At 40.7% G+C, this 25,202-nt stretch overlaps 1 protein-coding gene across 1 annotated transcript in view; it reads right to left on the bottom strand.

Annotated features, from left to right (window-relative positions):
- Positions 1-23,090, bottom strand: part of LOC128855322 (uncharacterized) — a 54,471-nt gene extending 31,381 nt beyond the window's left edge. Inside the window, exon 1 of the mRNA XM_054090133.1 lies at positions 18,017-23,090. Within this exon, the coding sequence (XP_053946108.1) occupies positions 18,017-23,090 (5,074 nt within the window). The remainder of the gene's footprint in view (positions 1-18,016) is intronic.
- Between the last annotated feature and the right edge of the window lie 2,112 nt (positions 23,091-25,202).

The raw sequence follows: 25,202 nt of genomic DNA, 5'->3' as shown, positions 1-25,202 counted from the left end.
TATTATAATAATGCATGTATGTTAGCTTGTACCAGTTCATATGTGCGAGCAAAGAACTGTTAATGTTTATTCTGTTACTGTCCATTTGTTAACAGTACACAGAGGCAGACCGCTTGTAACCATAAGTCTGTTATTAAATTACTGTAATTGCTAACAGTTCATGGGCTCAGACCGCTCGTATACCAAATGCTGTTATTACAATTTCTCTTATTACTAACAGACTATCAACGAACTTAGATAGCATAACTCTGTTATCACAATACCTGCAGTTAATAACATTCCAGTACCTGCGTCGAGCTGTAGACATTGCGGATGTTATTGTTACTGACTTCATGTTACTGCTAAATGAGGGGCGACAAAACTACAAAATTGCAAGCATACAGCCATACTTTGAAGATGAAACAAATTTATAAAAAAATGAGTACACAGGCACTGAGATGAGGCCGCAAGAGAAAAGGTTACATTTTACGAATGGCACACCGAACTGTATAACTTTTTCAGCTACCTCTTGCGAGATTTGTAACACATAAAGGCGCGCCCCGAAAAGTTTTACAATTCAGATACACGCCAGACGAAGTGGCGCAAACAGTAAAACGAAGAACGATAACGATGCGCAACGACTGCATAACAACATAAACGACGACGATGATAACAACAAGCCAGTGAATACAAAACGAGTAACTTGGAATGCTAAAGAGGTTGTAGGGAAAAACAATGAACGTAAATTTAAATCGCGCTAAATCGGCGAACTTTTAAAGAATCAGATAAAGGTTCTTAGATTTTGTTAGATGCAAAAGATGCCTCCAAATAAATTGATATAATGTAATATATTATTTCTTACAGGTGGATTTCAATTTTAACAGGCAGGTGGTAAAGACTTACTCTTAAGGACTTTAGTTACCTTTTTGTTAACGCATTTGCATAAATGGTTATTTCTATCTGCAAACCCTCTACATACCTATTTTTATGTATGTATATTTTTTTTTCTATTTCGATTATGCCCACTAGCAGCTGCCTCTCTGCTTTGTACCAATAAAAAATAAAACATAATAAGTGCAGTTTAACGTGGCGTAAAATTGTGAGAAACTGAAAATCGTATAAGCAGCTTTGTTTTGCTATCACAACAGCATCACTTCAGTATACAGCAGCACACAAAATGTGCCACAATGCCAACGGATATATTTACAAAGCAATAAAAGGCGGAAGTAAATTGGCTAGCAGAAGCATAACAAATTTACTGCTTACTCACACAAACGCTTCTACCTAAAATAGAAGGATGGGAGCTTGAATATGAAATGATGGAGGAGAATAAAATAGCAAAAGTCAACCTTAAGCTACACAAAACTTGCGTAAACGCGTCGCTTGAGCAAAAATGAAGTTTGTCTTGAAAAAGTTGTGTGGACCAAGCAAAACTGAGACTAGTGCCAATTCGCACATACCACAACATCTATAATCGGGCATCCTCTTTACATGTGCCAACTAATGCGCACCATCAAATGAAGCTTAACAAGGTGGCCAATTAAGAACTTTACACAAAAGGCAACAGCCACTATCTCTTAATGCCACACAACTTGATCGTTTTAAAGCGTCCAAAAAGCTGCTATGCGAACTTTTAGCATCCGAACGAGTGGACACTTGAAATGTCCAAATTCCAGTTCACACTTTTTTGGTAGGTAGAAAATTGTTGGCTACACATAAAGACTTGCTCGTAAGCAGCATCCGTACATACACATACGGAATGGTTGTAGAGCAGAAGTGTAAATAATAAAGCAGACAAGCACGCGCGCACACACCCACACACATATGAATGCACATAAATTTTAAGGTTTCAGCTGGAAAGTTAAGTCGCAGCTCAACCCTAAAAGCCAACACCATAAAAGGATTTAGTTTTTGCGAATCACACTAGACACGCACGCACACACACACCCACACGCGTGTGTTACTCATACGCAGTGTGGAACGTTGGGTGTACGTGCGGTTATGTTTCGTAGAATTGTGAGTGCCCTGATCTGCTTCATATCATGGGAAATATAAAAGTTTCACGTGTATGAGTGTGTGTATACAAATATATATGAAATACGGGCAAACATATATTATACCTACGCACATACATACTTATTTATTTTTTGAGCTGCTCTTTTTTTCCACTTATGCGCCGCGCGCAACGATATTCGTTCACTTTTAATCTATTTAAATGCTGCAACACTCACTCAAAGCACAAAAAAAAAACAAAAATGACGTGGGATAAGCGCGCATAAATGGCAATTGTCAAGCTGTGTACATACGTATGTGCGCACTATATATCGGGTGTTCTTTTAAGAGCCTGAAGTCTTAAAATTATAATACAAAATGGAAATATTGGTGAAATTCATTTTTTTTTTATTATAGTCTGGTAGATGATGATATCCGCCATGAATCCACCGTTACCAGTCCAATTTTTCACTACTTTTTCAAATAAAACTGAATAAAAATTCTAAATCAGCCCAATCCGCAAAAATGTGACAGAAACGACGACAATTTGGCCTTAATTTTTGCACGATCTGTTCTTATAGCCTGTAAATCCAGGCTGACCTCTGTCGGTAGACATAATATCCTGTTGATAACATTGGTTCCGCGACATGTGGATATTCGGGATAACGAGACCTCTGTCCCTTTACCTAGGATGGGCTCTGAGGCCAACTTTTTTTGCCCGGAGCCCATTCTGCCACTCCTTTCTGCAGCCATCACAGCCACGCTCGGCAAACGGGTTACTTTAACCCACAAGCGAGCCTGGCACGCTGAGAGAGGCTGCAGATGAACAAGGCTGCTAGTTGGACTGATGACGGGCCACTTTCTGTGAGCGAAGCATCTCAGACAGTGCACCCTGCCCAGCATGTGGAGAGGAGGATGAGAGGACGGACCACTTTCTAAGCATCTGATCGGCCTTTGCTCGAATTAGGCTTGTGGTCTTTGGCACTAATATCTTAAAAAGCAACCATCTTGGCACCACAAGATAAATTCAGATTTCTTTGGAGGTTGAGAAGCCTTAAAGAAAATTGTAAAAGGGAACCCAATACAGTAGGCTTAAAGTTAACTGAGTGCTGAACTGTCCGAAAAAAAAATTGGCTCTATATAGCGGTAATACTAGACCCCGAGCGCCATTGGAGCTGCACATCGAAAATCGAGTTAGAAAGGCCAGTATAGCTTTCTATTCCTGTAAGTCATTGTATGTTCGGCAAAAAGTGGCGTCTCTGGATGTACAACTTAGTAGCCAATTTTGACATACCGTTGCCTAGTTTGGTAGGTAGCTCTTCGGAAAAACTAAAGCATCATTAAATTGGCATCACTAGAACGTGCAGTCATTTTGCACTTACTTCCCGCTGATCTGCAAGTTCAACTCATTGCTGCTCAGAGCACTATTAGGTTGAAGTAGGTTGTCTTCTGGAGATAATCTCTTGTAGGGCATGATAGTATTATGAAGCAGATTTCTTCTTCCCTCTCTGTACGTCGCACAGATCTCTCCATCCGCAAACTGGGTTTTTAAAGTAAACTTTCCAAGCAGGCTGGATAGAAAGGAAGGCAGAGTCTTCCTGGGCATAGGTACCTTTGTTTTCACCAGCGGATTCAAGAGGGAATATGGAAATAGTCTAAATCAGCCAATATTTCAATCTCCTTCAAATAGCCGGAAACTAGTAGGGTTTTTCAACCAGAGGTCTTCGCCATCCTGCATACATGCAAAATCCCTAAGCATTGCTGTTGGGAGGGAGACATAAATATCTTTTTTCGCGGATAATCGCGATCGTCACCAGGTTGAGGCTCTCGTCTGCTCAACTCCTGTGAGGAGCAGATCAAACGTCTCGAACGTGTGGGAAACAATTATCTTACCTCGGTTCCTTGGCATATGATCACAGAGCGAAATGAAATCGCCGATGAGCTTGTCAGAAAGATGTTGATAGAACCTGTTTCAGTTGTCCCCATCTCAAATATCGTTGACCCCTTGACCATTGTTAAAGGGAAGCTACACAATTTCTTTATTAAAATAGCTCCAGACAAATGGAGTTCTTGTTTCTTTTTTTGTGCTATCTCGAAAACCCTTAAGGACACTTAAAGTGCTGCGGATCCCCCGCCATTCAATTTCTAAACACACAGCGGCGTTAACCGGTCATTGGGTGATCGGATAAGCTCGGACTTTCGTGCAACGCTCATTGCAGAAACTTTGGGGATCCGGCAGAGAAAGGGACTATGGAACACTTTCTTTGCAAATGTCCGGCTCTGGCGGCTAGGTGCTGGAGATTCTTTGTTGAGTCTTTTGGGGATAGACTGAGGCAGTTCTCCACCTTAGATACCTTTTCCCTTCTCCACTACAGCAACAGCACTGATGGTACGAGTGGTTGTAGATGACTTTTCTTCCTTTAAAGTTTTTAATTTTTTGCCTGTATTGTGGCATTTGTAGTGCACCGGTGGTACTTTTGTCGTCTGACCTACCTACCTACCTAGAGGCACATATGCCAAGAATTTTTCACTTAGTCGAAGGATAAGGGCCACTAAGTTGAGAGTGACGACAATTCGGCATTTCGGCGTCCTCTTCACTACTCCGGTCTATGAACTTCGCGAACATATTAATTTTTTTTTCAAAGTAAATTTCTTCTATTTAAATTCACAATCAACAATTCAAAAGCATCAGTAACGAAATAAAGGAGAAAAAATATGGATGGATAGGGCTTATTCTGCGAAAGCCTTATCGCATACCGCCTTAACTTAAAGGAGAAGAGGCAGACCACTCATAACTTGGCAAAGGACTAATCGCAATGAAACTGGAAAATCGTTTATTGAACTGAGGCCTATGACTAGAAATAAAAATGTTTGGAAAACTTTTGTTAAATGCTTAAGCTTCTAATGCAATATGCGATAAATGATAATTAATTTCCAAGCCTTGGAAGCCTTTTTTTGGCAGTAAACGATTAATGATGACTTGCCAGACCTCACTGAACAGAAATGTCAACACAGTTTGCCATTCTCAGCTGTCATACCAAAGTTATCGATATCGATGATTCCCATGCAGCTAAAAAAAATACCCGATACATATGTGTATTGGTACATATATAGCACTGTTTTCCAAAAGTGGGGTACCCAAGTAGCTGTTAACATTTTATAGTACTTATGATTCCACGTAAAACAGTCGCATTTAAGCTGGCCGGTATGGACACACACAAACGCGTGTAAATACATTTTTTATTAGGGGCAATATTTAATTTTTTATTTTTATTTTTTTATTTTTGTATTTTATTTATTTTTTATTTTATTTTTATTATTTATTATTATTATTATTATTATTTTTTTTTTTTTTGGTTTTTGCCTTTAGCTTTTTCCTACTCATCAAATTGCATATTCTTCCCACATAATCGGCGCGCTTATAAAAGCATTAAACCTTATCAACATTATTCATTAAACAGCGGTTAGCGCGCCACATTCGGTGTAATATAACGCGGCTTTATTGTCTCTAACTATTATATGGCATATTTTTCTCATTCGACTTCGTGTGGGTCAATCTTCTGCTATTCGCACAATGACGCCACACACTTCGCCAATACAGACATACATACACACCCATTTACCCATACAAACATACATACACACCCACATACCCATACAAACATGCATACATACACACACCCATACATACATACATACCGAGTTGACTTGCTTAAGTCCGCATAGCGGTAATGACCACAAATGGACAGCTATCAACGTCACTCACATTCCATTCGCTACATATCGCACTACTTTACAGCAATAGATAAGAATTATTAGTGTGTGACCATAAGTAATACCAAGTGAAAGCAACAATTGCCGATTGTGCTGTGCGCGCCGTAAGCCATAAGCGAAAACATAATAAATGTCAACGTAAATGACGATAAAAATATAATAAACTGTAAGATTTGCTCCCGCAGCAGGCAAAGCTTCATTGCAACATTAATGCAATAAATATATAAAGGAAGAATAAAAATGTAATGTAAGTGTGGCAACAAGGTGTTCATAAAACTATTACGAATGTCACCAGCATTAATGCCTGGTGGAATGGCGCGTGAGAGTAGCAGTAAAAGCGGATAAGGCTAAAGCGGCTGAGGCTGAGGCGGCGGGATTAAAGTTATTGCCGTCTTTCACGTGGCACTATTAACTTCCGAAATGAGAAATGAAATTCAAGATAAACCGCACAAGGGAAATTGAAGTAAAGTAATTTTTTTGTTGTGAAAGCTGGAATTGCTCCTATAGAAAGCAATTCAAGCTAATAGTAAGACTAAGTGTGATATAGGTATACAAGGTCCGTTAAAAAGTTAAAAATTGTTCGCAGCGTTTTTAGCGAAGACTTTTATTTAAACAAAAAACAAAAATTATATCAATAAGTTAATCAATTATAACAGGTGGCGCTAAAGTAGTCCTCCTATCAGAAAATGCTATAAATTTTGCGATTGGCCCCTAATGTCAGTTCTATTTTGACATTTGTATAGTAAACACATGCGAAATACACGTTAATAAACAATGTTACGCTACACTGCTCCAGAACGCGGAGTACTGCTGACTATTTATTTGACCAATAATCGGTCGGTGACTCTGGCACAAGGTGAATTTCGTCGCGGATTTCCTCGCCGTCCAACGCCTACTGGTGAAACACTGCGACGTTTAGCCGCTCGCCTCGCAGAGACTGGCACAATACGAGAGGCTGCCAGGCGTGGCAGACCCCGGAGTAGCCGTTCTGCAGAGAATATTGCTGCTGTAGCCGAGGATGTCATGGAAGCGCCGTCGACATCGACCAGACGACGTGCCACGCAAATGGGTATCAGTCGACGGTCTTTACAGCGAATTTTGGTACAAAATTTGAAGATGTTTCCGTACAAAGTCCAGTCGGTGCATCAGCTGTTAGCTGCTGACCGCCAATCGCGTCTAACATACGCTCAAGCCATCCTTAATCACCACCAAGAGGAAGATGATTTTTCATCGAAAATAGTCATGAGTGATGAGGCCCATTTCCATCTTAGCAGGTACGTAAATAAGCAAAATTTACGCTTCCGGGGCACTGAAAATCCGCGTGTAACCCACGAAGAGCCCTTATACCCGCTCAAAGTCACTGTATGGTGTGCTGTTTTCGCTGGAGGAGTCATCGGACCTTTTTTCTTCGAAGACGTCGCGGGCCAAAGGGTTACTGTGAATGGTGAGCGCTACAGAGCAATAATCAACGAGTTCTTTTTGCCGCAACTTGATGAATTGGGATTGGAAAACATGTGGTTCCAACAGGACGGTGTAACGGCACACACTTCTCGTGCCACAACCGAAATGCTGCAGGATGCATTTCCCGGACGCCTAATCTCTCGTTTTGGCGATTTGCACTGGCCAGCAAGATCGCCTGATTTGACCGCTCCAGACTTCTTTCTGTAGGGCTTTTGAAGTCGCGGGTTTATGTCAACAAGACTCAGACTCTTGCAGCTCTTAAAGACAATATCCGTCAAGAATGTGAGGACCTATCGCCGGAAGTTTTGGCCAAAGTGATGGAAAATGCCATAAAAAGGCATAAAATGGCAATCAACTGTGACGGCGGCCATTTACATGACATCATATTCTGGACTTGATGTAAAAAAATTAAAAGACCAAATAAAAATAATCCACAATCATTTTTTTTTTTAAATTACAGCCAAAAAACATCGAAAGGTTATTTTTGTGCCACCTTGTATATTCGGCGTTGCTGTTTACAACCTCTTCACACCACTCGACCAATTTGTTGATGTCGTTCCGCCAAAAATCGCCTGGTCTGGTGTCAAAGAAGTAGTTGTGCAAGTTTTTAAGGACCTCTTTGTTATCGAAGCTAGCGCCCTTCATATGGCATGCCAGGAAGCGCAACATATGTGTATAATAATCTTTTGGTGCAGGGTCCGAAGAATACGCCGGGTGCAGAAAGACCTCCCATTCCAGCTCTTGGAGTGCGGCTTTGACGATTGTAGATTAGGTTTTTGGCCATGTCGATCAGGTCTTTGCAGTCGAAAGGCCTATTCACATGGTGTAGCTGGCGAATGTAGAGCTCCTTGTTGACCGTGGCATTTTTTTGAGCATTTTCAAGTCCAACCATGCCCTCCCAGCCCCACCAAATACATATTATGATCTTCTTTGGGTGAAGATCTGACTTGTCTTTCGGCTTTGGCGTATCGCCTACAGCCAACCACTCCTTTTTTTGCTTCATATTGATGTATGAGCACCATTTCTCATCTCCTTTGAAGATTTAGTATATACTAAAGCGCTGTTTGTGACCACGTGTTGCTCAATGGCGGGGGAGATGCTAAGAAGCAACTGAGAAGGCGACTTTTTTCGTTGAGCACGTGGGGAACACAGGCTCCGAAATTTTTCGGTAAATCCCATTGAATGAAGGTGATTAAGAATCGTTTTATGATCGCAGTTAATTTTTTCCTCCAATTTAGGACTGGTTTGGCGAACGTTCCCCTTCCGTGATTTGAGACGTTCTTCATCGAATTCAGAAGGCCTTCCGCTGTGGGATGTATCATCGACGTCAAAGTCGGCATTTTTAAACTTTGCAAACCATTTTCGTGCTGTAGACTCGATTATTACATCTTCTCCATCCACGCTGGAAATGTCCCGACCTGCTTCGGCAGCTTTTTGACTTTGATGAAATGCAAAGGAGAGCAAGTGTCGAAAATGTTGGTTTTTGGCTCCTGGGTATTCCATTTCTAAGCCTCAAAACTAATAAAAAATTAAATAACTCAAAAGTGTAATTAATTCTTAGTTTTGTTTTGAAATCGTTGTAAAATAAACGAAAATATAAAAACGCCATGAACTTATTCTCCAACCCAATATTTCAGAACAGAACGTCTTGCTTTAGTTACGTTAATAAACGGCTACTTAGTACGAGGTGTGTTCAAAAAGTATTGCGAATTTTGAATTTTCGCAGGTTACGTATATTCGAGTTTCGATTTTTTTGTGGCGATATGTTGGTACTCATGTCTCTCACTCATGCCGACGAGTTCGGCCATTTCGATTGTTCAGTTAATTGTTGACAGCTGCTTTGCTTGCACGTGTTTCGGTTCGGCTTCGATTTTTACCTATTCAAAAAGATGGATCGAAGAACCTGTATCAAATTTTGTGTGAAAAACGAAATTAAGAGCGTGGCTGCATTCCGAATGTTGACTGTGTCATACGCAGAAGCTACTTTGGACTACAACAACGTTTATCGGTGGGACAAAATGTCCTCAGAAGGCCTAGAAGATGTGAACAACGAAAAGCGTGCCGGCGTGCCGGACCCCCGAGCAATTCAACAACAGACGAAAAAATTGATGAAGTCAAGGAAATGGTATTGGCCAATCGTCGAATCATCGTTAGAGAAGTTGCTAAGGACGTAGAGATGTCGATTGGCTCGTGCCATTCGATTTATCTCAATGAGTTGGGCATGAGACGGGTGGCCGCAAAATTCCTACCAAAACTGCTCAATTTCGACCAAAAGCAGCATCGCATGAACATTGTTAATGAGATGTTGGACTCTGTCCGGGATGACCCAAATTTGCTCCAGAGGGTCATAACTGCCGAAAAATCGTGGGTTTATGGCTATGACGTGGAAACCAAAGTTCAATCATCTCAATGGAAGCTGTCACACGAACAAAGACCGAAAAAAGCCAAGTTCGGTCAATTGTAAAAGTTTTGCTTATCATCTTCTTCGATTGCAAGGGCGTTGCACATCATGAGTTCTTGCCGCAGGGTGAAACGGTCAATAAGGAATATTACCTGCAAGTTATGCGTAATATGCGCGAAGCAATTTGGCCAAAAACTTTACACTAATGATGCCACAGCCACCGTATTCCCCAGATCTGGCCCCCTGTGACTTTTTCTTGGTCCCGAAACTGAAGAGACGCAAGGCTACGATTGACGAAATAAAGACGGCATCGAAAGAGGAGCTGAACAAGATAAAAAAACTTCATTTTTGAAGTGCTTCGGAAATTGGAAAAAACGTTGGCACAAGTGCATAATATCTCATAGGTTTTGCTTTGAAGGGGACGAAATAGATATTAATGAATAAATAAATAATTTTTGAAAAAACACAAAATTCGCGATACTTTTTGAACACACCTCATATATCCCTATAGAATTTCCGTCAAATTTACGAGGGAAGTTCTGCATGTAGAGTCTAAAGTCCTTGTTCCGGGTATCAGCAGCCTCTTTTGGCAATATTGAATATACAATACCAGTAGCTCCATGCATTAAGATTTTATATACAGTGGATGTCTGCAAATGCTTGGCTGCCGCGAGGTCAACAACCTATGGCGATAAAGGTGCGGGATGCCATGGAACGGTTATGCTAGAGTAAGAAATGGATTTTATTAAACTTTGAATTCCGGTTTTTTGGCTACAAATATGCGCTCCTATGAATGAGGGAACAGTGACCTTTATGAGCTTTACGGCAGTGTTGAGATAGTGCAACGAGTACACATCCAGCTGCACCGCTGTCTTTTGAATGGATACATATACCCAAACTTCGAAAGTATTCTATGGTAACCTTTTGGTGAAGCTTGGAAAAGGAAGGATTTCTTTTTGTTGGAAATATCGAAAAGGCAGAAGCATTTGGCTTCTCTTGGTGTGTCTAATTGATACCGGTTAGCTCGAGAAAGAAACGACTGGTATACTTCGTTAAACCCGGCCAAAATCGCTGAAGCTGTTATCGCATCAATAAAAAACAAAAAGGTCTTAAGAACACCACCAGGGTTGGTTAGTCTTAGCACCCACTTGAACCTCAACTAAATTGCCCAGGCCAAAAGTACTTGCTGCTTGGGCAGTAGAACATCTTGTTAAACCAGTTTTCCGAGAGCTCGGCGACAGTTTCTGGCTATCACACGGTTGGCTTGCTCGATGTGCGCTTTCAGTACCTGAAACGTTAATGGATTGCTCGCGTTACGTCAGTTCTTCACGGTACTCCACAGAAAAAGTCTAATGGCATCAATTTCCAGCAGCGAAGTGGTCAATGCACATTGTCGAGGCAATCGATTATGACATTACCGAATTTGGAGCGCAAAGTATCAATTATGACATGGCTGAAGCCGTCCTGCTGGAACCAAAGATCGTCCAAGTGCATGTTTTAAATTTTCGCGCATATAAATCATTTATTACGCTTTTGTAGCGCTCAACGTTAACAGTAATGGCTTTTTCAGCAGAATTTTCAAAGAAAAGTGAGACACCGCTACAAAATTCGTACCAAAGTGACCGGACCACACATTGGCTTCTCGATGATCGCGACAGATCGACACCCAGATGCGATTTCTTGTTAAATCAGGCGCCTAATGAAAATTAGCTCCGTCAGAAGAGATGATTTTGACTACTTTTCAATAAACACTGACTTGACTTTTTGTCAAGTTTTACAGCAGAAAAGATTTGTCCCTGTTCAAATAACATATAATTAAAAAAATAATGTATGGACGACCCGGTATTATAAGTGGTTTTGCGTAACCTTCGAAAGGCACCACTGTATTTGATTTTCAAATTTCCGGAGTGCTCACCGATATACCTTTGGCATGTACCCTCGTTTACTGCATTTTGCGATTGACTGATTGAATGGCTGATCTTTGCTCAGGTAGTGTCTAACTGCCGAATTAACCGCCGCTAAAAAACAAATACCTAAATAAACTCACCTCCTTCTATTTGAAGGACAACACCAACACACCACAAATTAAAAAAAGATGTTCAGTGAAATATGTATAAATGAATAAATTAATATCCTCGCTGACAGCCAACATTTCTGCTTTTGAACCCACAAAATATTCGTAAGAAAAAAAATTGCCATATCTAATACAATTAAATTTATGTTAATGCCCAACAGGCACTTGCCACATGCTGTAGCCTGCAGGTAATAAAACCTGTTTAATTAATTTTTAATGTCGACATAATTTCATGTAATTTCATGTAAATACCAACAAAGAAAATTATGCACAAAAAAATCGTTATTTGTGGTTGTTGTAGTAGCGCAACGCAAAAGCTGCTTATAAGCGAAAAAATTAAAAGCAGATTGGAAAGAAATAAAAACAACAGCAAAGTAAAAGCAGTTCGAAGCAGCTTACCTCACGGAACTTACACAAAAAGTTTAATTTTTCGATGTATGGCAATTTACACGATTCACGCTCTCATGGCGCTTTTACACCCCGCTGTTCAGCTCACTTTAGTAACTTCTTTAGGGCAAGCATTTCAAGTAAACAAATCAAAAATCAATTTCCTGAATTATTTTATGCTTCTCGTAAATACAAATGCGAACACAGAAGAATGTATTTAGAATTTTCGAAAATAGCGCGACATTTGTGCAGTTTCCCTGAAATACGTGCAGCTGGGCCTTTGTATAAAAATTGTATTTAAACACTCAAAAAACTCGTTCGTCAAAAAGGACATTTTATAATTATTTTAAAAAAAGTTAAAATTACTTCTAACTCGAAGTTTCTAAATCGGGCGAAGTTATAGACACAAAGTTAATCACCGCAGTCAGCGGATCTAAGCCCGATTGGCAACTTGAGAAGAATTGTGAACCAAAAGTTCACCGGAAAATGCTCGCCAATATTTATTTTTGTTTATTTCATATTTATTTTATTTATTTATTTATTTCTAATTAACATCCAATAAGATCATATGGTTTTTTTCCGCTGCAGTCATCGGGTTAGGCCTGCGGGGTTGAGAAGTGTGCTGGCTTCCTGGAACCTCATAGAGTGGGCTTCTGCTTGTATTTTAATAACTTCAGCGACCTTCGGAATGTTGAGGTCACGATGAGTATCTGCATTACGAATGTATCAAGGTGCGTTCCCAATATTTTTTGAGAATTTTATTTTGAAATCCTTGGCACAGCCCCAAATTTGTGCACCATAAGACACACTGGAATGGAATTGGAGCGCCTAGTAGTATTATTGGGTGATGGTTTGCTTTTTTATTGGTGACGGTCACATGAATTGTTTTGATTACTGTTACCGTTTAATTTTATTCGCCAAATTTTCGTTCATTTTTCTATTGCATCTTTAGTGTTGGAAGTTCAGCTGCCGCTACTTTAGCGAGTTTTCCTGTTGCGAGGATTGCTCTGTCGTCACCAAAGGTGGCGATCATAGTGCTTGGAGGTAATGGTATATCTTTCGTATACAGAAGGTAAGAAGGGGTCCAAGGATGCTCCCTTACGGCACGTTAGCGTTTATTTTCTGCAATTTGGCATACTCACTGCCTTGTTTTACGCAAAAACAGCTTTCAGTTATATACGATTTCATAAATGCACTGTATTGAAGTGGAAGACATGAGTTCAATTTGTTGATAAGGCCTTCATGCCAAACCTTGTCGAATGCTTGCGTGAGCAGCTTTTCTATTTCAGTTGTAATTCTGTGCTCCTGATCTATGGTGGAGTGTTTACAACGGAATCCAAACTGGTGCGAAGGTATCAGATTTCGAAATTCAATGATTCGTTTCAAGCGATGTAGAATGAGCTCTTCTAAAAGTTTTGAAATTTGTGGCCACAGGGAGATTGGACGGTATGAAGAAACAATATGTGGATCTTTTCCTGGTTTGGCAATCATAATCATCTCAGCAACACAGGTTTGGAACATACTGTAGTCGGATCGACGCATTGAATAGATTGGCTAGTCTTACTGGGCTTTTGCTGGGTTGTTTTTGGTGCATCCAGGTGTCTTTTTGTATTTTAGTTGCTTGATTTCTCTTTCCAGTTCGCTTGTAGTTGTATGCGGGATTAGCGTGGTTTCTTGATCTAAGGAGGAGTATAAGTCATTGCATTGGTTCTCGTTCGGCTAAAAGGTGTTGGATAGATGGTTTGCAAATGTTATAACTTTATTCATACGACTTCTAGCCCAGGTGTCATTTGCTTTTTTCACTGGGGGAACCTGGCTGTTTGGTCTTCTTAAGTATTTTGTGCATATCCAAAGAGAGTAGACATTTTTTTATCAGCTGTTAACTCAGATAAATATCATTGACTAATTTTTTAAATTATTTATTTCCCGTCTTAGTTCCTGAGATGCATTGTTATGAGTGGTGTTATCTCCAGGGAAACATGTATGTTATATTACCATTTTCGGCGAAGTTGTCTTTTCCTTGCTATGAGCTGCTTTATTTCATTTAGATAGTTAAATCCAATTAAATACTTTCTATGATAGGAAATAATATTTCTTTTTGTTTTTTTTTTATGTTTTCAAATTTGACATCAACATAATCATTATGGGGTTTCATTTTTTTAATCAAGAATGAAACTCATATCTTGAGCGATTGGAAACTCGAAACGTTACTTCGCAGATTACACCACCTCAATTCCTATCAGTTGAAGTCACCTGAACTCACCTGAACTCACCTTAACTTATCCCACTGCAGCTAATCTCAACTCAACTTTCATTGATTGTTTTTTGAGTCTGTGATTATAAACAACCTTACGAACCAGATTCGCAAAATTTGTTGACTTAAAACTAATAAAAGGAGCTTTAGCGGTCCCGGTGGTTTATAGCTCGAAAATTTAGGGTACTTTCAGGATTTTTTTTTACAATAAAAAAAACGAAAACCGAATTTTAATTTTTGGGGATTTTTCTTTAACTTCTTTTATATACAAAAATGAAAAAAAAAATTAATTTTAATAATTTTAAAAATTCCGAAGTGGTAGCTGCGACGGGAGATCTTTAACTCCTACGCCTTGTTCGAACTCGTGGAAGCTGAACCAAATTTGACAGTCGATATGAAAGCTCAGAGGCTAAATTCGTCGCATGGAATAGTTCACAGTTCACAGGCACCTGGTTCAGTTGGGAAAGGTTTCAAAGCTGGGAAAATGGGTTACGCATAAACTTTTCGTCGCCAACCTTCAGCAGAGAGTGAATGTTTGTTCTCAGCTGCTGCAACGACTTGAAAATGAAAGTTTTTTGAACCGTATCGTTACTGGTGATGAAAAATGGATCGTTTACAATAATCCTGTTCGCAAACGCCAATGGTTAGATAAAGATGAAACACCAGAACCAACCCCTAGAGATGGGCTTCACCCCAAGAAGATTCTCTTGTCTATTTGGTGGGATACGGCCGGTATTGTTTATTATGAACTTCTGGAACCAAACCAGACAATAACTGCTGATTATTATTCCTATCAGTTATCAAACCTGAATGAGGCACTTAACATAAATCGACCATCTTTAGTGAATAGACGCAAAGTTTTGTTTAACCAGAACAACGCAATACCTCATACCGCAAGGCAAACATTAGGCAAGCTGAACGTGCTCGGATGGGAGCTAATGCCGCATCCACCATACTCTCCGGATATTGCACCTTGTGATTATCACTTTCTCCGTGGACTTCAGTCCCATATGAGTAACAAGAACTACTCCTCAAAAGAAGCTATAAAAAGGGATATCGAAGCGTATTTTGGCTCCAAGGACAAACAATTTTTTGACCAGGGAATTAAGAAGATGGGAAGACATTGTAAATAATGAAGGAAAAGATATTGTTGATTAATAAATAGTTTAAACATATTTTTTATTAATTTTAAACCCACCTTTAAAAAACGCAAGAACTTATAAACTGACCGGATACAAAATACTTGAAATAATAATATGATTCGAGTATGGGCGATAGCCATTGATGTTGTGAACAACATATTCAAATTTCACACGATTCGGTTGAACAGTGTTTTTTTTTTTTTTTTACAACACCAGGCCGAAAAAAATCGTTTCGAGATAAATGAGTTTAAAGTTTGAGCGCGCGGACCACTCTCTACCTAGTTAATGGGCTGTAGAAGCTATAATATTGGAAATTTCCACACGAAAATTTGACAGTATATTCTTAAGGTTCCATTCTTTCGAAATATCGAGAAAACAAAAAATTGGGTTTTTGAAATTTCTGCACCACCGGGTCCCCTTAAAACACAAAGTTCTTAAATTGTACTACTGACGCGTACACCGATTAAAGCTTAGCTACAAAACAAGATCTCGGCAAAAATCGGGGAAATCCAGATCAAGGCTACTAAAAATTTTATCGAGTTCAACAAAAGCTCCTGAAAGATAATCATAAATACAATACTTAGCTTCAATTAACTTACTACCCAGCCGGTTTCATTTTGTGTGGAACATTCAAACTTATCTGTTCAATAAGTTCCGGTCCACGATGAACGGAATACTGAGGAGTGGACAACATCAAACCTTTCACTGGCTCCCAGCGACGTTGAGGAAATCAGCTAAATTGCTGACGTTAACTGGGATGTTACAGGGGTTGGTTTATGACAAAACTGAGATTGAAATATATAAGAAAAATATCAACGCAACCATTGTTTGTGTTATTTCGTTGCCGTGTGAACAACGGCTGATTGAACAAATATGTGAATACGTATGAGGTGAGCGGGCACAATTCTATTGCCGAAACCCTGATGACGTGGCAGTTTCACAACTTTGCTTTGTGTAGTCTATCATCCTTATTCCGGGCAGTCAATAGAACCGGCAACAAAAAATAAACAACAGCGATTGAATAGCTCATCTGAATACAAGTGAGTTCATCCGTACAAGCATGCACCGTGCACTATAAGATAAGAAGGGATTAGTGAAATGAAGAGATTGAAGAGCAAAACGAATGAAACTTCGCTGTCAAATACCACCGCCATATACTTATAACAATATTTGATTAATGCTGCATTTCGTTTAGAATAATGCTTCCAAAACCAGGATAGCCACCACACGATGTGACATCATACCGACCAATATCGTTGTTACCAATTTTATCTAAGCTTTTTGAAAAAATCTTGCTAAAAGATTAAAACCATTGTTAGATGCAAAATGCCTTGTACCAAACCATCAATTTGGATTTCGAAATGAGCACTCAACGATTGATCAAGTGCATCGCATTACTCATGTAATTGAAAAATCACTGGAAGAAAAACAAATCTGTTCTGCGGTATTCCTGGATGTATCGCAAGCTTTTGATAAAGTATGGCATGAGGGGCTAATCCATAAACTTCAAGCAGTTCTACCAATCCAGTACTCAAACATTTTAAAATCCTACTTAACGAGCAGATACTTTAGAATAAAGCAAGCAGATGTCTATTCAGAACTGAAAGATATTAATGCAGGTGCCCCGCAAGGCAGTGTGCTCGGGCCAGTTTTGTATCTCTTGTATACTAACGATTTACCCAAATGCAGCAATACAACAACTGCAACATTTGCCGATGATACTGCAGTATTAGCCACTAATGAAAAACACTTAGAAGCAATTCAGAAGTTGCAAGCATCAGTAAATGCAACTCAAAATTGGACCAAAAAATGGCGTGTCAAGTTAAACGAAACCAAGTCTGTGCATGTTGACTTCACTTATAGAAATATAAATTATAAACCAATTGTTGTCCCGGCACTTGGCGGCCCGCAAATTAAACAATATTCAAGTCCTTGTAGTTGTAGGCTGAAATCTTTATTTTTACAATTAGTTCAAGTTTAATTATAAAAATGTATAAAACTTACATTTTGTTCGCTTGCGGCGCCTGTGCGCTCGAACAATGTAGAAATCAAAAAAATGAATTTGACGTTTGTATGAGGGAATGAGGAAATGACAAACAGATGAGTTCGATGGGTTGCCATCGCACTTTTCGCAACAAGCGTAAATGTAAAAGATTATAAATTAATCGATAATCGCAACATACCCCCTCTCGTAAATTTCCTACGAATTCTAGTATGAAATTTACCAATTCAATTGTGACTAGTAACATCGAGTTTTGCTAATTTAATTACGGGTCGGGTGCACAGACCGTTTGCTAGTTTCACCACAGCGCTACGAGCCTCTCCGTCCTTTCCACGGTGAAGATCTATAACTATTCCTTTCGGCCACGAGTTCCTTTTCGCATTGTTGTCAACGATGACCACGACGTCGTTTATTTCGATAGGTCGAATCGGTGGGTGGAACCACTTAGAACGTCTAGTAAGGCACGGAAGATATTCTTGGATCCAACGCTTCCAGAATTGGTTAGCTAGCTGGTTTGAAATTCGAAAACATCGACGGAGAGCTGGCCCACTGTCGTCATCACAACCTGATTCGCGAATTCCGCTTGAGTTTCCTAACAAAAAGTGATTGGGCGTAAGTGCGTCGTCGTCTGCAGTCTCCAAGGGCACATATGTCAGAGGTCTTGAATTAAGAATATTTTCAATGTCCGCTAAAGTGGCCCTTAGAACTTCTTCATGTAGTATTGCTTCGTGCGTAATATCAATTAAAATTGATTTTGTTGACTGTATCATTCGCTCCCATGCCCCACCCATGTGAGGAGCCGAGGGCGGAATGAAGGACCACTCGATTTGGGGATGTCTTCTCTCTAGGTCATCGGATGACACCCTTTCTATCTCGCTGATAAGTGCTCGGCTGGCACCACGAAAATTTGTGCCGTTGTCTGACACAATGCGCTTCGGGACTCCTCTGCGGCACACGAACAATTTCAACATTAGCAGGAATGTCTCCGTCGACAACGACGCCGCGATCTCGATGTGAACGGCACGACTCGTCAGGCACGTAAATAACACGCCCCAACGTTTTTCACGCCGCCGGCCAACAGCTACGTCGATAGGGCCAAAATAGTCCACTCCTGTAAACGTGAATGGCTTTGTAAATGGTGACAGTCGTTCTACAGGTAGACTTCCTATTTGAGGTGGTTGCGGCTTAGCTTTACGATTGCGACACATTTGGCATCTTTTGGCGCACTCTTTTACCATCGATCGCAAAGCACCGACGCAGTATCGCTGGCGCATCTCATTGACAATAATCTCATTATGATGGTGGTGAAATTTTCTATGGTAGAAATCAATTATCAAACGCGTTACTGTATGATTTTTCGGCAGTATTACAGGTCGCTTCACATCGACTGCTACTCCTTCTAAGAAGTCGATTCGACCTTTCACGCGAATAATCCCAACCTCGTCCAGATACGGCGACCATTTATATATAGCAGACTGCCGTTGAATATTTTGACCGTGTTGTAGGCTTTTGACTTCTTCGCTAAACGCATTTTCTTGGCTTACGGCAATAAGAATTTGCTCTGCTGCTTCAATATCGCGCAATTCGAAAAGTTTTAGTAGCGAACGTGGCGTAAACTTCAAGATCCGGCGCAGGAAATGCAGAACAATTTGTTGTGTGGAAAGCAGTCTCTCCCATGTGCTAAACCTTCGTACGTCTGGAGAAATTACTGACAGGGTAGGGGACAATGGTGTACTTGTACTTATGTGATGCAGCTCTGCTGTAGTGCCTACTAGCTCCCCTACAGGCCAACTAGATTCGGGCTGGGCTAAGAACTTTGGCCCTCGAAACCAGCGTGCATTGTCGTCAAAATGGCGAACGTCGGACCATTTTGTGCCCTCATCAGCGATGTTTTCAGAAGATGGTAACCACCTCCACTCTTTAGCGCTGGAACCCTCAAGAATTTCGCCGACACGTAACGCAACAAATTGATGGAACTTTCTTGCATCTGAACGCACCCAGCATATCACGTTTTTCGAATCTGTCCAAAAAATTCTACGGCTTACCTGAACAGAAAGTTGCTTGCCTATAAAAATTGCCAACCGCAGACCCAGAGCTGCTGCCATTAACTCCAACCTCGGTATTGAAATGGGCTTCAATGGTGTGACCCTTGTCTTCGAAGCCAGCAATGAACAGTTCACCGCGTTACCAACTTCAGCACGCAAATACGCCACAGCAGCATAAGCGTTGATACTTGCATCCACGAAAATGTGCAACTGGTTACTCTGGCTACAGCTGGAAAGTAAGTAGCACCGAGGAATTTTGACGTTGTTTATCGAAGAAATTCTTTTCAACCAGTTCCACCAGTTACTGCGATCATCCTCTCTGATAGGCTCGTCCCAATTAACACCTGAACGCCAAATGTCCTGTAGAATGATTTTTGCTTGTATGATGACATACCCGAGTAGTCCAAGGGGATCGAATATTTTCATGATTGTACGCAAAACTTGTCGCTTCGATGGAAATGTGTGCTCATCAAAAACTTCTTTAGGAAACTTTTCCACAAAGGTAAGCTCATCCGACGCTGGTAACCACCACATTCCAAGCACCTTTTCGATAGTAGCTTCAGGCTCCTCAAAACATCTGGATAGCAGCGTGCTGTTAGCAGAGAGTGCAGTCAAAGTTTTCTTGGAATTGGATACCCAGTTTCGCATCTCGAAACCTCCTTCGTTATGGATCCAGCGAACAACAGTAGCCAAACGCGATAACTCTTCCTCATTGTCTGCACTCTGAAGCCAATCATCGACGAAAGTGTTACTTATAATGGCTTGTACAGCTTCGGGGTAATTTTCGGAAAAAAGTTGTGCATTTTGGTTTTTTACGTAGTTCGCTAGCGAAGGAGAACACGAAGCGCCGAAAGTCAACACACACATGGCATATACATCTGGCTGCCGATTAGACTCACCGTCGCGCCATAAAAACTTCTGCGCCACTTGGTCCTCTTTGGCTACCTTAATTTGGTGAAACATCTCGCGTAAATCTCCGCATATTGCAAAGGGCCTTTCGCGGAATCGAAGAAGAATACCCATCATCGAGTTTAGCTGATCAGGTCCTTTTAACAGCATGTTGTTAAGTGCAGTATTTCCAGCTTTGGCTGCAGCGTCCCATACCAATCTAGTTTTGTTTTTGTTAACGTTGAGCACCGTGAATATGGGAAGGTACCACGATCTGCCACCTATCGATGTTTCAAGTGACTCCAATTTGCGTATGTAACCCTTTTTCTTGTAATCGTCAATTTTGTCGACGATAAAACGGTGGAGTTCAGGATCCCGCTTCATCTTGGCTTCCAAGCACATTAGTCGACGGCGCGCCATAGGAAGTGAATCGGGTAAATCGACGACGTCTTGTTTCCATAGCAATCTTGTTTCCCACCTCTTCTCTGTTGGCAAAAACTTGGTGAATTTTTCCATAAATTGTAAAGCGCGTTCATCATCCTTTGACCGAAGCGGCTTAGCTGGCGAGACACCGATAGCGTCGATAGCAAAATACGCCTTCATCTGTTCGTCCATTCGGCCCCTGCTCGTAGGATCACAGCTGCAGATGTGGAGCACGCGGGGCATCACTGCGTGTTCAGGTCTGTCTCGACCATAAACGGTCCATCCCAGCCGGCATCTAGCAGCAATCAGGTTGGAGGTGCTACTCTCCTTAACTTCAATTGGCACACAGACTTTCGCGTTGTCGACTCCGATGAGAATCCGAGCCCTAGCACCGTTATATGGTAGTATAGGTAGACCTTTGAGATGGGCATGCTTCTCCATGGTATCGCGGTCCAATGTTTGAACAGGCAGGCCTAAACGAGCAATAGTGCGTACGCCTCTTAACAAGTAGTTTGGAGAGCCCAACTGTGTCGATGCGATCTCAAAACTTACAAACTTGGAGTTATTTTCGCTTTGAGTAATTTCGTTAGTCCATCGCAGACACAACGCCTCGAACGACCCGTCCAATTCAAGGTAATCTGCAAGCTCGTTTTCAATTAAAGTACAAGATGCGCCTTCGTCGATGAGTGCATATGTGTCAACAGATTTGGATGCGTTACGAACAGTAACGGCGACGTACCTGAATAGCGAGTTCTGCTTCTCCTTTGGTGAGCCTGAATGACGTTCGTGGTATAGCGCTGTTTGCTCATGACCGACGTTGCTCTTAACGGGAACAGGTGTATGCAGAAGAGCGTTGTGTGCCATCTGGCAGCCGTCAACCCCACACCTATTCTTCAGATTGCATCGGCGAACATAGTGAGAATTGAAACAGCGTAAGCAAAGTTTTTTCTCTCGTACAAACAGCCATCGATCACTTCGCGAGAGCGCAGTAAATTCTGCACAGTCTGACAGCTTATGATTGGCACCACATTTTGGGCACATAGTCACCTTCGCGTTAACCTCTTCATGAACTAAAATTCTTGCCTTGTGGGAATTGCGGCCTTTCTTCACTTCAATATTTTCAAAGGCAGCTGTGGTTGTGGATGGCTCACATCTTGTTACTTGACTCGCGCATGCAGCAAGTCCAAAAAGCCAATCGTCAAACACAGCAATGTCGACGCGACTGAGCGACATACGATAGCCGCCCCAATTGAGCCTTTGATCGCTTGGCAATTTGGCTACCAAGTCATTAAGCAGCACAGGATCGTTTAAATAATCGGCCAGGCCTACCGCCTGGATTGTAGCGCGATAGTTTTGCACTGCAAGTGAAAATGCTATGAGCGTTTCCAATTTATCGGCCCTAACTGCTGGCTCTTGTCTCAATTTCATCTGCATTGTTTGATGAATAATGTCAGGCCTACCATAAAGCATTCTCAATGTGTTGATTGCCAGACCTACTGTTGCTGGCATCATTAACCTACCACGCACCGCTTCGAGAGCTGGTCCCTTTAAGCACTTTTGTAGTCTGATCAGATTTTCTTGATCAGTGAAGCCACATCGCTCGGTAGACTGCTCGTAATTCGTGATGAATAGGGGCCAGTCCTCAGGCCTGCCGGAAAAGGTCGGTAAATCCTTGGTTATTACTTGCCTGCTGGAAATCTGCGTTGGTGTTAAATTGACGTCGGATGTGCTATATTGGCTGAAAACATTATAAGAGGGGTCACGCGTTTGGTTACACGATGACATAATGTTCGGCTGCATGAAAACAGAAGTATTCGGTGGTGGTGCCACGCGGCTATGCATATTCGTCTGTGAACAAAATGGCCGAAATGTATTGCCGAACGTTGGATAGGTTAGCGCGCTACAAGGCATGACAGCCGAAGTGAGGTTAGGTATGGCACCATTAGCAATGCCGGGCCCACACGTGCTTGTAAATGCATTGACTGCCGCGGTTTGAAATAGCGGTGCACTGGTGCTATATACCATGTAGTGCGGTTGAGTTCCATGAACTGATGTTATCATGAATGCGTTGTTCACGCCCGGTACTGTAAATGTGGAAGGGTGAGTAGTGGGCGTTGATGCGTGACAATACGGTGCACTACCAGCTGTGAATGTCGATCCAATTCCAGTTGCTGTGTCGTTGCTAGGTTTGTCAGCCTCACCAATGGTCGCCGCCGGTGGTATTTCACTGCCTTCCATAAGTACGCTAATATGTTCGGAGTCTTCCATTTCCGAACTTCGATGGCCAAGGGAACTTCAGAATCCAAAGAAAAATATTTGTTTCCGAAACAAAATATTTCAGAATGTTGTCCCGGCACTTGGCGGCCCGCAAATTAAACAATATTCAAGTCCTTGTAGTTGTAGGCTGAAATCTTTATTTTTACAATTAGTTCAAGTTTAATTATAAAAATGTATAAAACTTACATTTTGTTCGCTTGCGGCGCCTGTGCGCTCGAACAATGTAGAAATCAAAAAAATGAATTTGACGTTTGTATGAGGGAATGAGGAAATGACAAACAGATGAGTTCGATGGGTTGCCATCGCACTTTTCGCAACAAGCATAAATGTAAAAGATTATAAATTAATCGATAATCGCAACACCAATATTTATCAATAATACGGCAATACCGCATGCAAATACGGCAAAATATCTAGGAATGACCTTAGATGCTAAGCTGAGATGGAAAGCACATGTCAAGAAAAAACACGAGGAGTTAATTCTTAAATACAAGAAAATGTATTGGCTGTTAGGCCGACATTCTAAACTCTCTATTTATAACAAAATACTTTTATACAACCAAATACTGAAACCAGTGTGGTCATATGGCATACAGTTCTGGGGCTGCACCAGTGAAAGCAACAAAAACATCATTCAACGATTCCAAAATAAAGTATTACGCGACATCGTTAGAGCGTCGTGGTACATTCGTAATTGCAATCTACATAAAGATCTTAATATAGACACCATTACGGATACCATAAAAAAATTCGCAAATAAACATAAAGAGAGACTTCAGCAGCACATCAATGATGAAGCAGCCAAACTACTCGTAACTGATGACCTCACGAGAAGATTAAAAAGGACGAAACCGCATGAGCTCTTTTCATAAAATTTTGTCTTTACTTGAGATGTTTTAATTTAATTAAATATATGTAAAATGAATTGCTTATTATTTTTGTTAACTAGATTGCAATAGTAATAAAATAAAAGAAATAAAAAAATATATATGTATATACTTATAACACTTAGTATCCTCGCGCGCGTTACTTAAAAATCAAACTTCGTAATGAACCGTCTCATTCTAGTTACGGCTAGTATTTGAATGAATATACGCAATGTAAATGAAACAAATGTTGGATCTTATATATAAAAATATTTGTTAAGTATGATAATATTTAAGATAATCAAATAGCATTTTGTTTTATTTTTGAAAAAAATACCTCTAAATGAATCACCCACTACTTCCAAGAATGAAGCCTAGGTATAAACATGTTTGCTTGCATTCAAGTTCCTGCACTCCCACTCACGTAATTACTACTCACTTTCAGCCTAAAACACGCCTTGTTTTTTAATACAAACATCACAGCCTCCTTTCCATGCAAACTGCAGCGAGTTATCGTGAGATCGGGAACTATGGGCGCGAATGCATTGAGCACATCCACAATTTGATTTTTCGCCACATTTTGGCAGCAATTACCGTCAAACCTTAGAAATTACTCCGCGCAAGTCTGACGCCCTGCTCACAGTGGAATTAACTGCAATAGAAATGTTTAGTGCATGAAGGAAAATGATAGAGCAATTTTAAGTTTATACGCAGTTTTCACATAAGTTAATTTTTGGAAATTATAGATACTAGTTTTCGGTCATGTCATCTGAATGGATACAATCGCTCCGGCGTTGAAAGTATTCGATGCGGTACCACCTGGTGGTAGTAGAAGAAGAGGAAGGCCTCCTCTGCGTTTGAAAGATCAGGCGGAGAAGGACTTACCTTCACTTGGTTAACTCGGCGAAAATCATTTCGACTAAAATTGGTCTTGTGATAAGGTAAATGGAACATATTGCTGAGTCTTAGGTTACGAGTGGGACAATTAAAGACTACAAGCTCCAGCAAGAAGTGGCATTTGATGTGATTCGTAACTATGTCCCTTATAAACATTACCGATGAAGTTTTTCTCCGCATTTCTAAAGTTGGCAATGCTAACAAAAGACATCTACTTTTATATGCAGGCAAACTGCAAGGCCAACGAAGTGAAGGAATATCAAATCGAGTGAAACGTTTTTGAACCTTCTCAATTCTTAAAGATGAACCCATATAGAATGGATCCCAAATGATGTTGCAA

This window comes from Anastrepha ludens, chromosome 2 (assembly GCF_028408465.1).
Source record: "Anastrepha ludens isolate Willacy chromosome 2, idAnaLude1.1, whole genome shotgun sequence".
NCBI lineage: Eukaryota > Metazoa > Arthropoda > Insecta > Diptera > Tephritidae > Anastrepha > Anastrepha ludens.
The sequence above is the reverse complement of the archived record's forward strand: the minus strand, read 5'-3'. Positions and strand labels throughout refer to the sequence as shown.